General features: G+C 38.0%; 1 protein-coding gene across 3 annotated transcripts in view; it reads left to right on the top strand.

Annotated features, from left to right (window-relative positions):
- Nucleotides 1-15,115, top strand: part of LOC126270374 (protein argonaute-2) — a 233,614-nt gene that overhangs the window by 34,277 nt on the left and 184,222 nt on the right. For all 3 annotated transcript variants that reach the window (XM_049974065.1, XM_049974066.1, XM_049974067.1), the window contains one exon: nt 14,640-14,774. In XM_049974065.1, the coding sequence (XP_049830022.1) occupies nt 14,640-14,774 (135 nt within the window). The remainder of the gene's footprint in view (nt 1-14,639; nt 14,775-15,115) is intronic.

Below are 15,115 nucleotides of genomic sequence, written 5' to 3'. Positions count from 1 at the left end.
ATCCAGAAACGCACCTTCTCGAAACCTGGCGAGCAAGCTACACTGCAATGCAGAGCGCCTCTCTTGCAGAGTCTGCCACCTGAGTTTGTTAAACATCTCCGTAGCGCTATCACGGTTACCAAATAACCCTGTGACGAAACGCGCCTTTCTTCTTTGGATCTTCTCTATCTCCTCCATCAACCCGATCTGGTACGGATCTCACACTGATGAGCAATACTCAAGTATAGGTTGTACGAGTGTTTTGTAAGCCACCTCCTTTGTTGACGGACTACATTTTCTAAGGACTCTCCCAATGAATCTCAACCTGGTACCCGCCTTACTAACAATTAATTTTATATGATCATTCCACTTCAAATCATTCCGCATGCATACTCCCAGATATTTTACAGAAGTAACTGCTACCAGTGTTTGTTCCGCTATCACATAATCATACAATAAAGGCTCTTTCTTTCTATGTATTCACAATACATCACAGTTGTCTATGTTAAGGGTCAGTTGCCACTCCCTGCACCAAGTGTCTATCCGCTGCAGATCTTCCTGCATTTCGGTACAATTTTCTAATGCTGCAACTTCTCTGTATACTACAGCATCATCCGCAAAAAGCCGCATGGAACTTCCAACACTATCTACTAGGTCATTTTTATCTATTGTGAAAAGCAATGGTCCAGTAACATTCCCCTGTAGCATGCCAGAGGTTACTTTAATGTCTGTAGGCGGCTCTCCATTGAGAACAACATGCTGTGTTCTGTTTGCTAAAAGCTCTTCAATCCAGCCACACAGCTGGTCTGATATTCCGTAGGCTCTTACTTTGTTTATCAGGCGACAGTGTGGAACTGTATCGAACCCTTTCCGGAAGTCAAGGAAAATGGCATCCACCTGGGAGCCTGTATCTAATATTTTCTGGGTCTCATGAACAAATAAAGCGGGTTGGGTGTCACACGATTGCTGTTTCCGGAATCCATGTTGATTCCTACAGAGTAGATTCTGGGTTTCCAGATATGACATGATACGCGAGCAAAAAAAACATGTTCTAAAATTCTACAACAGATCGATGTCAGAGATATAGGTCTATAGTTTTGCGCATCTGCTCGACGACCCTTCTTGAAGACTGGGACTACCTGTGCTCTTTTCCAATAATTTGGAACCTTCTGTTACTCTAGAGACTTGCGGTACATGGCTGTTAGTAGGGGGGCAAGTTGTTTCGCGTACTCTGTGTAGAATCAAATTGGTATCCCGTCAGGTCCAGCGGACTTTCCTCTGTTGAGGGAATATCTCTCAAGCTAAGAAATTTAATCCATCCATTTATAGGGGAGGCAATGAAACTGACATTGTCAAATACCTATTGTCTGCATGTTATACTTGGATTCGGCTCTTCACTGTGGTAGACAGTTGGCAGCTCTAACTGTTGAACATTTTTACATAATAGCTCACTTGACAACAGCAAATAAGTTCTGGAAATAACTCCACTATACAAACATGAGCTCGGCGAAGTTATTTTGTGTACTGACAGAATTCTGTCCATATGTGTTTTTTGCGATGGTATTATTAGTAACCCATATTTGTATTCCATGTTGTGGTAACAAACTTTGACAGAAGTTGATAACCCCCATGTCTACACATTGTGTCACCAGTGATTGACACACAGTGGAGGGTTAATTCAACTTTGTAAACAGCCTGTAGTTGTTTTTTATGATCTAGTGGGGTAGGAAGGGTGGAGAATCGCTTGTTTGCTCTTCAGTTTCAAGACCTACGAAGGAGGGAATTGCATACTCGGAAGTCGACGACCTACCCTGCCTCGGGTTTCTACTCTCCATTCTCAACCCCACCTCTCCACCCCGTTACATACACAGTGCACAATTTACCCCTAAGTATGGCTCTAATGCACTTAGGCGTGGTACATATTTAATATTTGTTCTTAACCCACTTCACAGAAAACAGTAATTTTTTTACCATTTGAACACTTATTTTTTATAATCTGCAATTTTTCCGCCTGATCCAATGTGGAAAATATTAATGCTACTAATAAAGAGAATATGACATGTTTTGTAGGACATGTAATGTTGTTTAACTTTGTGCTGGGAAACAGTTGTCGCTATTAGCTATAGCTTTGAGTTATTCAAGAAAAACATAAAAGTTACATTTAACATCCCCCTCCCCCTTATGCTAACACCCTGCTGGTGCAGATTTTTTATATGATCTTCATGACAGTTTCCTCTACCACTGTACAAATATTTGCAGGTCTTTGTTGAATGTACTACTAAGAAGTTGAGCAGATGCATCAAGTGTCAGCATGGAAGCTACCTTAGACAATGAGCAACAATAAAGCAAACTTTATTCCAATCTGTTGTGGTGTGGTGGTGTAGCAGCCTCCTATTATGATTAATATTGAAAGACAGTCAGAGATTGTAAAATGCTCTTTATTGGCTCAAAAGTGATGCATTTGACCGGGGTACGGAATAATCTAGTTATTTTGTGCAATGTGCAATGGCTGTCATCAGTCATAGCAGTGCAGAGTAAGACAACACTCATCAACTGTAAATATGAACCCAGAAAAAATTGTCGGTGGCTGATCCACGCTCTCACAGTGTGTGGACAAATTAAGAAACCTAGGACTGTCTTTTAATGTTAAATCAAACTGGGAGCTTTATTTGTATCTATTGTGACATGGAAAAACCGCCTTTATAAAAGTATGCCTAGTGGCTCCACCATACTAAGCTGTAATTTGGCATGGCTTCCTGTAGGACATATGTGTACACTAAGGTGCCTCAAGACAAAGGGAGAATTCAATTTTTTGTGAAATCAGATATGCATATATTGCATACATGCATTCTGTTGGACATTAGGAACTTGCATAATGAATATTGTGATTTAATTATGATAACAAGTGTTGACTCAATGCTAAACGTGAGATTCGAAAATTTGTGCTGAGTAAATGTGAAGTATTGCTGGGTAAAACAATACCAGTATGCCCAAATTTTGTTTATTTACTGTTTAGCAGGTAAAAACATTATTCCTTAACTTTTTTAAAGTTTGCATTTTGCAGTCAGGATAAATCTTCCAGTATTCTTGTATACAACATAGTAAAAATTTCTTTTGCTCCTCCTCAGTTATGATTAAACCATAAAAGTTGTGCATCAACTTGACCACTCATTTTTTTTTTTTAGCTTGTATCATCCACTACTCTCAGCATTGAAACCTTCTTTCTGGTTTCTTGTAACAAAGCGTTATTTGACCACAAAGTACGGCATTTGTGGAGAAAACTGTCATAAATTTTAGGATAATGGGACAATGATGGGCTTCTGACTGAAATGAAGCTGTAGATGTTTTTCTCTGAGACAATAATGAGAAAGTCAGTTAACAGAATCGTGAAGTAAATAGAAAACTAAAGAAACAGCTTATATATTTACTTATTTAACTTACCGTGCAATGGGCTGCAATGTTCTTCCTTAGACGGGATGTAACGATAAGAGCTAATAAATTATCTTTCATTAAATTTTCAACCATTTTTACTTTAGTTCCTTGATCCACATCATCGTCAGACAATAGCAAGACAGAAACTTCATCAGTCAAACACAATAAGTGCTGGCTTATCTTCTGAAAAGCTGCATTTGAGAGGATTTTATCAGTTTTCGACTTTAATAAGCACAAATCTTGGGAGGGTGTTTTTACTGTCAAAATATGTTGGAGTCGTGGCTTGACATGGGATGTCAGAATGAACAGGCAAAGTCTAACAGTGCTGCTTTATCCTTGCTTTTAATTTTGAATTGATTAAGAAGTAACAATATTTTTAGGGTATAGATAGCTCTCACCATCCATCAAGGTAGGTGCATTGCATCTGGTGGTCAAATCTTAAATTTTCTCTGTGTATCTGCATCTACATATATACTCCACAATTCCTCTGGGAGCAGTATGTAGAGAGTTATAACATGTTCCTAGAGTTATCATTTAAAGCCAGTTCTTGAAACTTCATTAGAAGACTTTCTTGGAATAGTTTCCGTCTTATCTTAAAGAGAATGGCAGTTCAGTTCTTGCAGCATCTTGGTGACACACTCCCTTTGGTTAAAGAAACCTGTGATTGTTTGTGCTGCTGTTCTCTGTATACATTCAGTATCCTCTGCCACTCATATTTGGTATGGATTCCACACACTTGAGCAATATTCTAGGATGGGTCGTATAAGTGATTTTTAAGCAATCTCCTTTGTAGGCTGATTGCATTTCCCTAATATCCTATCAACAAATTGAAGCTTGCTAACTGCTGTACCCACGGGTTAGCGTATGTGTTCCTCCCACTTAAAAATATTACAGAAAGCTCTCTCAACTCTCAATAGTTGTCTCTGTCTGTTTCTTTGGTCAACTCAGTTTGGTAAAACTCAAGGAGGTTGTAAGTTTCAGTATCAGCCAGGTGCAGTGCGAGCTTCTCTTTACAGCACTGTATTTTTATCTGGATTGACACTTTACCTGTTATCTCAGAACATTTCGAAGAGTGGGATATTAGGATTTGCTGTCAGTTGAGTGATTTTTATTTTGAATGCGCTTTCTAACACTATGTCATATACATGATGGTGGCAAGCAAAAATAAGCATACGGGCACTGTTGATATAACCTGTATTTGAAGTTGTTGTATCACAAGAAATATTTTGCACTATTGACTTAAACATTTGAGTCTTCGATTGGGGTCCAAATAGCCTGCAACAGTTTGCATCCGGAAGAGCTTTCCAACCTAGGCATAGTAATAAGTTGTTCTTTATTTCCATATGAAATAACTGTTGAAAGATGATGATCTTTTTATCTCCAGTCATCTAAACCAGGCAACAGTTTGCTATTCCTGTGAACAGTCACTACTAAGTGTTGGGACTAACTGAAATGAAAACCATTGATTCATTCAGTTGTTGGGAAACAATTGACTGGTTTGGTTGGAGTTGTACATATCAGTTGAATTAGTCGCTCATTCTTTTCAGTCAAATGAGTGTGGAAGCAACCGAATGAAAACAATTGTGTCAGTTGTTTGTAGTTTTACCTGTCTGTTGGATTATTATTAATTTATTTTTCTCAAATGAAAGCAGTTGGTGGGAACAAGATTCGACACCATTATAGCTTTGCATATTGACTGAATTAGTCATTCTTTCTTTTCAAGTGAAAACAGTCAGTAGTTTTATGGTCAGTTGAACCACATACTCATCCTTTTAACTGAAACCACTTTTTAGTGTTTTTGCTGACTGTGAGCTATCAGTCATTCTTCTTAGTGAAACCAGCCTACAATACTTAAATTAGCAGAACTAAAGCAGTGCTGCGTTATAGTGTCAGAGGGTGGTCCTAAATGAAGATATATCCGAGGGGTATGCCAAAGTTTTAAGGGGGGTAGGACGTCAAACAGGCCGACTTGGTGCAGGAGAGGCACCACAGGACATTTTAATTTCCACTGTCTATACTTTTACAAGTAAATTCATAATCCTTCCTGAGCATGACCAGGAAGGATTCAGGATTCACACTCGTAGCAGCGGAAATTCAAAAACATAACAAAATAATTTTTTTTACATGTGAAATTTCATCATTTTTTTCACTTACTATTGGCTGCATTTGTTGCTATAGGTACACTTTTCTTCATAAGTAAAAGATACTGTTTGATGAATTTTGCACAGCATACAAACCATACTCACAGGTGTCTGAATCTCTAGAATCAATTTAATTTATGAAAAAATGAATGAGCTGTTACGTTTTAAACTTTATGCTCAGAAAAAAAATCAAATTTTGTAGTTAATTATCTCAATTTTTACCACAGTTTTTAATAGATTTGGAAAATTCTAGAGATTCAAACATGTAGAATAAAAGATGGATTTTAAGAAAATACTGTGCATTTCTTTTGGAGTGACCCTCGTATGTGCAAAGTTTCAGGTTTATCCTAATTACCTCTGGAAATATAAAAAGCTGAACTCAACACAATTTGAGCGTCTTTTTTTGCTTCAAATTATCCATATTAAAATTTCTCAGGAAATATTTTTTTTAGGAGAGTGCAAAAAGTTGTACAAGATGGTCTAATTTTGTTTCTTTCAAGAAAATATTGCTAGAGACATTAGTCTTAAAGTTGGTGAAAACTCGAGGGTATACTGTTGATAGCTCCACTTTGGCTCAAACAAATGTCTGTATCTACAGAAGTATTGAACTAGAGATAGTGAAACTTTACCAAAGTTTTTCGGGAACATCTACGTTGACCCTATAAGGAGTATATCAGTGTCATATCCAAGTGTCTGAATGGTAATTTCAAGAATAAACACTGAATATTTCATACTAAACTGGTACCTACCTATCATTGTTACCAACATTGGAGTAATGAAATTTTTGCATGTAGTTGTTTTACAGGCGCCAAGTTGTATGCTCTTGATTAAAATATTCCTGTAAATGTATGTAATTTTCACTGGAAGGAGTAGGTGAATTGTCTTGTAAAGGTTCATAGGGTGAGGTTGAAGGAGTTATCGTGGAAAAATTGCTTTACTCCTTCAATAATTCTGAGGTGCACCCTTTCCTGTTCATTAACCAGCTTTTTGTCCACTCCAGCTAAATGATCAGGCCAACCTGGCTCTTTTTGTCATTGTAAGAAGGTTCTGTCTTCATTTACTTTCATTAACTGAAGAGAGTCAGGTGGGAATCCTCGGGTCACTTGAATTAAAATGACCAGTAACCACTCGCTGTATACTTGAGGTTTTGATTGATGAGTAGATCGTAAACAAGATGGGAAATACTGTGCGTTTTTAAACATTGTCCTCCTTGAGAGCTAGCCAACAAAAACTTCCAAGTCTTATTCCGGCAATGAAGCTTGGCTGAGAGAAAAATTCTCAAAATAGCGCATTATACTCACAGTAATTTGATAGACCAATGAAAGACACAATTCGAAATAGGGTCTCTGGAGTAGATGACATTCTGTCAGAAGTACTGATATCTTTGGAAGAGCTAGCCATGGCAAAACCATTCCCCCTGGTATGCAAGATGTATGAGACAGGCGAAATAGCCTCAGACTTCAAGAAGAATGTAATAATTCCAATTATAGTGAAAGTAGGAGGTGAGGTTTGCTATTTGGGCAGTAAAATAAGTGGTGGTTGCCGATGCAGAGAATGTATAAACTGTAGACTGTCCCTGGAAAGAAATGCATTTCTGAAGGTACTTTTCTTGAATGTAGCCTAGTATGAAGTAAAATATGGAGGGTAAACAGTGCAGACAAGAAGAGAATAGAAGCTATTGAATTTGGGTGCTACAGAATAATGGCAAATATTAGATGGATAGATAATATAAGTAATGAGGAGGTACAGAAGATAATTGGGGAGATAAAAAAAAATGTGGCATAGCTTGACTAAAAGAAGGGTTCGGTTGAGAGGAAACAGCAAGAGATCATCAGTTTAGTATTGGAGGGAAGTTTGAGGAGTAAAAACTGTAAGAGGGAGACCAAGAGATGAATACTATAAGCAGGTTCAAATTGATATAGGTAGGTCGCAGTTGTATGAAGGGGCTTTCACTGGATGGAATAGAATGTAGAGCTGCATCAAACAAGTCTTCTGTCTGAAGACCACAACAACAATAACCACATTTAAAATTTTCACTGACAGCTACCTTCAAAGCAGACCACTCAGGATGTAACAGATTCTCATTTTACTTCAGAAAATGTGTCGCGTCAATTTCTCAGAAGGAACCTTACAGCTTCCCCTATCTGTTTATAAATTGGTCAGTAGTAGTATGTCATTTATTTGTGATGTGGTTTTACAACCCGCTTCCAGAGCATTAATGATTTGTTTTTCTTCCAACAATGTCTGAAGCAACCTGCTGTTTTACTGTAACTGGAAGTATGATCGAATTCTACTATTTATAACCTTAAGGGATAAAGTTAATTCAAACAGAGAGCCACCACATATTTATATTGTACCATGGTTCCATTAAGAAGCAGCTGAAAGGTGTCACATTGCCAGTGGGAGGTTATACAAAAATTCAGGAAAACCGGTACAAAGAAACTGCTTTTAGTTGCCATCTCTCATTTTTTCGGGCAGTTCAAATGATCCAAGTAGGCCACCACCTGGTCAAACTTAGATGGAGAACTCCTCCAAGAAAAGGCCTCTAAGACAGCATGTGATGTTGGGTGACGAAATGTTGTTCATCCGTTGCTTGTACTCTGGTGAAAAGTTGTGACTATGTAACTTCCGATTCAGCAGTCAGTCTCAGACTTTGTTACGACACTCCAAACTGAGATATGGGTTTTCCTCCAGTGTAGGGACACATTAAGAGCCCTGTCGCACTGGGATTCCATGGCAGGTCTGCTGGCAGAGACGTCAGACAGAAGCATGGGATGTGACAGCCTGACACACTGGGCATGTATGTGGGTGTTGCAGTGCTGCTGGAAGTGTGGCTGCCACGATGTTATGCCAGCAGGCCTTGCTAGCCCTGACAGTAGAATACGTGGTGGCTTATGGCTGCTCCTGTACCAGGACGCTAGCAGAGCTGCCGTGCGTCACTTCTCCCTCACCCCTACCTAGTTTTCTCTTTCCACATGAGCGCTACGGATAGCTTTTACACTGAATGTTTTATCTGTCTGGTGTGTGTGTTTGTTTACATTACAATGAATGAAATCTTTGGTACAATACAGCAGGTATATAGTAACGCACAAGTCACATAACTGTAAACAAAAAATTTTACATAACAGATGATCTCCAATTTGTGAAAGAGAGAGAACCTATGCCTTCTGTGTTGCATAATGCTTTTCTCTGGACTTTGCAAATAAGCAATGAATAAACGAACTAACACAGATGGATGTGCTGTTGGAAGTCAGCCATCTTGTGAATTTTTGAAATTCTGATAGTTAATGATTGATAAAGTTAAATAAGTTATAGACAAAAGCTAATTTGTGATAAATAAGAAGAGTATGGAAAAAGAATCATTGTTTGATTTGGAAAGGTAACTATGAGTTTATTTCAAGTGGTTCTATGTGTGTATGAATACTGACCTGTTGCATATCAGAATAGACATTCGGACAAATGGACTTGGAAGAAAATCCATGAGTCTGTACCTGATCAGAACATTTCTGGGAGAATTTTTGTTCATCACAAAAGTATTTTCCTTCTTTTTGACTGAGCAAGATGGCTCAGTGGTTAGCACACTGGACTCAGATTTGGGAGGATGACGGTTCAAACTCGCTTCCGGCCATCCTGATTTAGGTTTTCCATGATTTCTGTAAATTGCTTCAGGCAAATGCCGGGATGATTCCATTGAAATGGCACGGCCAACTTCCTTCCCCATTCTTCCCTAATCTGATGGGACTGATGACCTTGTTGTTTGGTCCTCTCCCCTGAATCAACCAACCAACCTCCTTTTCGAGGTTTCCTTTGTACAGACAATAGTACCAGATTCCAGTCTAGAGAGGCGTAATTGCATAGACAGCTTGCGAACATTGTATTGCAAGGAATCTGAATTTCTTTTGGAGGTAAAGCCTTCGAGGAACGTAGCAGCGGGAAGCAGAAGATTAATTTTGCCGAGCTTCAGAAAGCAAACACCAGAAGGAAATGTCATGTAATAAGCCCCCTGATAATAACACAAATGTTACATAAATACTTATGACATTGACATTAATATTGCAGTTAAATTTCACCAAACGCATAAAATTAAATAATATTAAGAGATAAAAATATAAATTTTCTTTTTTTGTTTATATTTATTTGGGACACCATATCTCTGGGCTATTAAAAAAGTGGAGTGGAAAAATAGTGTTGGGAATTATGAGAGATAATGAAGCCCAGTTCGAAGAATAAGCCCCTCCACATTAGAGTCACATTATAGCAACACTGTTTTGGGACTATGGCCAGCTGCAGATCATGGAAATGATCGATCCTCAGTCTCAGCCTGTTCCTGATGCTCCACTCCAATCACAGCTATTTTACACCACAAAGAAAGAACATTTTACTAACTGGGATAGGGAGGTTTTCCTCAAAACCTAATTCCATACTGACATAGCACAGCTACATCTCCTGCTGCAGTACACGATGCTGAAGTGTCCGCTACATCAGACACATTACAATTATTTGAAGAAATGAAATAGGTAAACAGGTGAGGCAGGTTTCCTACGTTTTGTCTAAAACATTTGTAAACAGAATTTTGTAGTAATAAAGTACTTTTTAAATAAAACTGAAAAAAAAATCACTTCTGTGTGTACTTTACACTTACAACTAAACGTTGCTGCAGACAACAAAAATAGATACTGAGTGGACAGGCCATGAAAATCTTTTCTTCTGGTGAGATTACTTTCCTTAAAAGAGTGTCCTTTTTCTTCAGTTAATCTCGGCAGATCTCCACTAACTCATCAATTGACTCTACTGACATTCTCATGAAACCGGCAAATTTAACATTGTAATTTCTTAAAAATCAACGTACAGTGTATGAAATAACCCGTTTGTTATGATCAGCAGTGAAGGGAAGTATCCAGAACTTCTTTTCCTGCATTCTCTTTTTATTTTGAACTCTCACACAAAGCTACTAGCTCTTCTACTGAGCTCAGACTGACGGCATTCCTCTCACATCTCTGCTGGTGTCTTGTACTGCAGACCAGAGCACTGCCTGCAGACTGGCCAGCAGACCTGCTGTGGTGTCCCAGTGCGGTAGGGCTCTTAATTGTTCGCTTACTGTTGTCCACAAGGATGACTGATGCATTTGATGACAGGCAGCTAATCTTTGAGTATTTATAACTGGTGAACATTCCTCAACTTGTCAAAATGCCTCCTCCATTAGGGCTATGCTACGGCAATGTGGCCAGTCAGTGTTGACCTTTAGAGGTGCATAGCAGCTAGTATTCTGCAGGTATTTATTGACTCAAGTTCTAGGCATGGGATGTAGGCTGCCAGGAGAACAGACAGTATACTTTGTCTTATTAGCAGCTGAATTATGTTGTATCCTACTGCAAATCAAAAGCAAATTGCTCAGTTCATCACTTGTGTACTTCATCGTTATTCTGGTGTCTTGAAATCAGAGCAATTAAATGAATGATTTGGGTCCTTGTATCCTGTGTTTGGAATGATGTGTGCACTACTAACCCTGTAGGACATAAACAAGAATATTTTGAAAAAGATTAAAATGTATGAGATGATAATTAAGCTTAGTCTTTATACAGTTCTTTTACACTGCACTACAGGTTTCTCAGGCGCCAATTACGAGGTAAGCTTGCAACTTTTTTTGATTAGTCAATAGTGTTGATTTGTTCAGATGTACAAGAAACTTTACCTTGAAGTGGCAGGAAATTCTTAACATCCTCAAAAATCTGCACTATACTTCTCAGGTGTGCTGAAACTGCCTATTTGTACAGCACTGAATTATCTTAACCTTCTTGTAGTGTACCAGTCAGATCATGTTTCCATCAAATCTAAATTCAGTCAGTAGTGCTTAAACTCTTCAGGGACGAATTTTTTTAATAATTTCGGTTTTGACAATTATTTTTAACACTATATTTGAGATGTAAGGAAATCATTACAAATATATTTTTTCATCAAATGCTTCAATTTACTGTACAACAGTCAAAATGGGAAATGGCCACATTTGTGTACATGGTGCATAGCATGTTACATAATAGCAAATGTGGTGAAAACCTAAAGAAACCAAAAAAAAATGTGATAAATAGTGGAAAAATTCAAGTAACAAGAAATTTTTCACATCATGTATTGTGGAAGAACTCCATACGTTATGGGCAAACAGGAAACTTGCATTTTTTCCAAATGTATCTTGTTCTTCTTTTGCAGTTTTAACTTTGCACCTAGGAGGATTCTTACATTCCTTTTTTCAGGGTAATGGCCAATTCCATCCAGTCTTATATCTGCAGAACATCCAGTGTGTTGCCGTTTCTTCAAGTGAGCGTGGTCAGGGGTGTTTGATGGTCTGCCACGCTTCCTTTGCAGGCTTCTGAGCTCTATAACTGCTGTAGCAACTGATGCCTTGAATTCCACAAAATAAATGTTTCTTTCAGTGTCTCTTTTGTAATGAATGCGTGCATTTACTTGTGCAACATTATAAAAGTGGAAAAAATATTCTCAAATAAAACTTCTTGCTCTTCATTGTGTGAGGGTAGTGTGCAACCATCCGGTCTGTCATGTCTACTCCGCCAGTGAATTTGTTGTAGCTTCAGCATATGGCCTTGCTGTATCTATGCAAGCATGGTTCTTCACGTCCCATCTTTTTACAGTATCAGAGTATCAGTTGGTGTCCCTGCAGCGAAGGTAGATACCATGTGGACAATGTTTCTATCCACCCATCGCACAATTGTAATATTGTCATTAGAAGTAGCAATAGACACTGATCCTCGACCTGATTTCATTAGAGCTTTGCTGTTGGTCAATTTACTCTCTGCACCCTTCAGCCTGTTTGACCTTATGGTTCCCAATACATGAATTTTCTTTTGCTTGAGATACAAAAGCAGTGGGATTGTTGTGAATAAATTGTCAAAAATGATCTTGTGATTCTTTCCTTCCAGCCCCTGGCACAATCTTAAGACAGTGTTCCCAATAGGACCAAAGTTAGGGCTCAGTGTGTTATTCTGTTCCTGCCTTTTCCCTTGGTACATCTCAAAAAATGTCATGTATCCATCTGAGCTAGAGCGTATCCCTGTTTTGAATCCCCACTTTTAGGATTTAGACTTCATATACTTCTACCCTTGAAGGGGATAATCATTTCATCTATAGTTTGATATTCAGTAGGAGTTACTGCCCCTAAAACTGGCTCTTTCAGTATGTCCAAAATGTGTTTCACTTTCGCAAACATGTCAGTGTTGTTTTCAGGAATTTCATCATTGTCCACAAAATGTAAATATGTTTTTATTTTCTCAAATCTCTTTAGTGACGTAATGCCAGCAATAAGATCCATTCTCAAAGCTGGGTTACTTGACCAGTACATAAGATAGTTTGGGTACTTTATGTATGTCATAATCAAATTAATCGCTAAGAAGCAATGAATTTAAATTACTGAGACAGAGAAATTGCATTCACCATTTGAAAAAGCATACTGTGTTGTCTCCTGAACTATCATGTCCAGTGCTGCAGGTGTAAATTATATTGCAGTAGTAAAAATATGGTGTCTTTTCTACTGAAGGATCACTATTACTTTTGTAAATGCCACAGAATGCAGGAATGTTACCAACGAAGTCATTGTACTTGGTTGGATATCGTATAATATGTGAAGATGTTGGAGAATTCGAAACTGTGGAACTTGTAGTTGCACTATTGGTCTGCACTGTTATTGACTGAATTACACTATCAACTCCTAAATCACCACTAGCAACAATGTTATCACCAACAACACAATCATCATCAGAATCGTAATCAGGAATATGACTGTCTTCATCACTTGTAATTACGTCCAAATCAGATCAGTTGGCATCAGTAGAATCTAAAATGAGTAAAATTTCCTCTGGGCTCAATGTTTTCCTTTGATTCATTTTTGGTCATGTTGAACGACAAAATGTAAAATAAATGAAAGTAACAAAATGACAAAAACGGTATTTTATAATTGAGACACTGGTGGTTACGTTGTATTTCAGGCTATGTTACCTATTGCACTGTGTCCACAAATGTGTATGTTGGTAAACAGTCGATTTATACAAAATAGTTCCCAGATATCACTATTTCAACAGTAACATTATAATAATAAATGTCCAAAGCGCACAATAAAAAACTAGATGAAAAATTCTCCTGCAAAAAAGAGTAAATTATGATTTAAAATGCATGTACTGAACAACAGGCAGCCACTGACTATCCACAGATATAAAAACATCTCTCGCCATAACAGTCATAGATAATGAACTAGGGACACGGTAGCCAACTTATGGGAACACAGTGGCCACAAATGTAACCACTGCCCATTACAGGCCCTCACTTTCTTCAGTATATTACCATTTCAACAAAGTTATTGAACTGACTAGATACGAGTGACACCTAAAGCCATGTAATAAATTAAAAAAATTAAAAAAAAAAAAAAAACGCTAGAGGTGCATGTGAAACTTACTAGATAGAGGTAGGTTTATGGCTTTTTACACAATTTAAAGCAAATTGTGAGTTTCGAAAATGCTTTTTTACTTTCTGGATATGCTGACAAAGACACACTGACAATTTGCAGTTGTAATGGTTTTGCACATGTAAGAATCAGAGGAGGTAGATACAAAGAGAAAGAAAACACACTTATTCCTTTGACATTGTAATTGCTGTTGCAACAAACCTTTCAACACACACAGGTGGAGGACATTGACTGTACTGCCACACTCTAATGTATAGATGTTTTTCTGTTTTATAGCCATTCAAAGACAGCAGTAGCAGTGAATATTTTTCACACATTGTGGAGAAAATTATTTTTGTTGCAGAAGCAGACTCCTAAAACCACGTATCCTAAAAAAAAAAACTGCATATTTGTGATTTTGACATCTTTTGTCTGTCAAACCCCTCTGTTTCTTACATTAACAAGTTCAAATATTTATTCTTGTGAAATGTTCCACAGCTCAATGTGTGTTAGCACTGAGCTGTTATAAATTAGGAGTCTTTTCTGTAAGCATCTTGTATTCTAAAAGAAAGTATTTATTATTGTGCAATGTACATTTATTTGTGTGTGTTCTTTCAAATTTATTTGTGGTTTTGTTTCAGCTCCTCCACCTGGCCCTCCACCGGGTGCCCCTGGTCAAGTGGGGCCTCCAGGGGCAGTGGCAGTCCCCCCTGGCGCAATGGGTCTTGTTCCCCCCCAACAACCTCATCAACCCCCGCAGCCTCCTGAGTTGCCCAGTGAGTGTCTTAGATTGTATGGCATAAAATTTATTTCCTTACACACTTTAAATTGGTGAATTACACATTAATCTACTAGTTACATTCTTGCTGCATACCATACTTTTGAATTTGTTTCTTACATGCGTAAATCCAATCTTACAAATATGTAGGGTGCCCGTATTCGTACTCTACCAAAGATGTTTCTGCATTTGTCAGTGGCCACAATTTTTGGTCTCCTTACCACTCTGTAAAATATGTCGTCCTTAATTAATCTAAGTTATACCTTTGCAAGAGTATTCAAGCATAGGGTACCTTACTTGTATCAAGTTTTTATATTCTGTTCTCCATACATTTTCTGC

The sequence above is a fragment of the Schistocerca gregaria genome, chromosome 1 (genome assembly GCF_023897955.1).
Source record: "Schistocerca gregaria isolate iqSchGreg1 chromosome 1, iqSchGreg1.2, whole genome shotgun sequence".
NCBI classification, from domain to species: Eukaryota; Metazoa; Arthropoda; class Insecta; order Orthoptera; family Acrididae; genus Schistocerca; species Schistocerca gregaria.
Note: the sequence above shows the minus strand (reverse complement) of the source record. Positions and strands in the feature narration are given on the sequence as shown.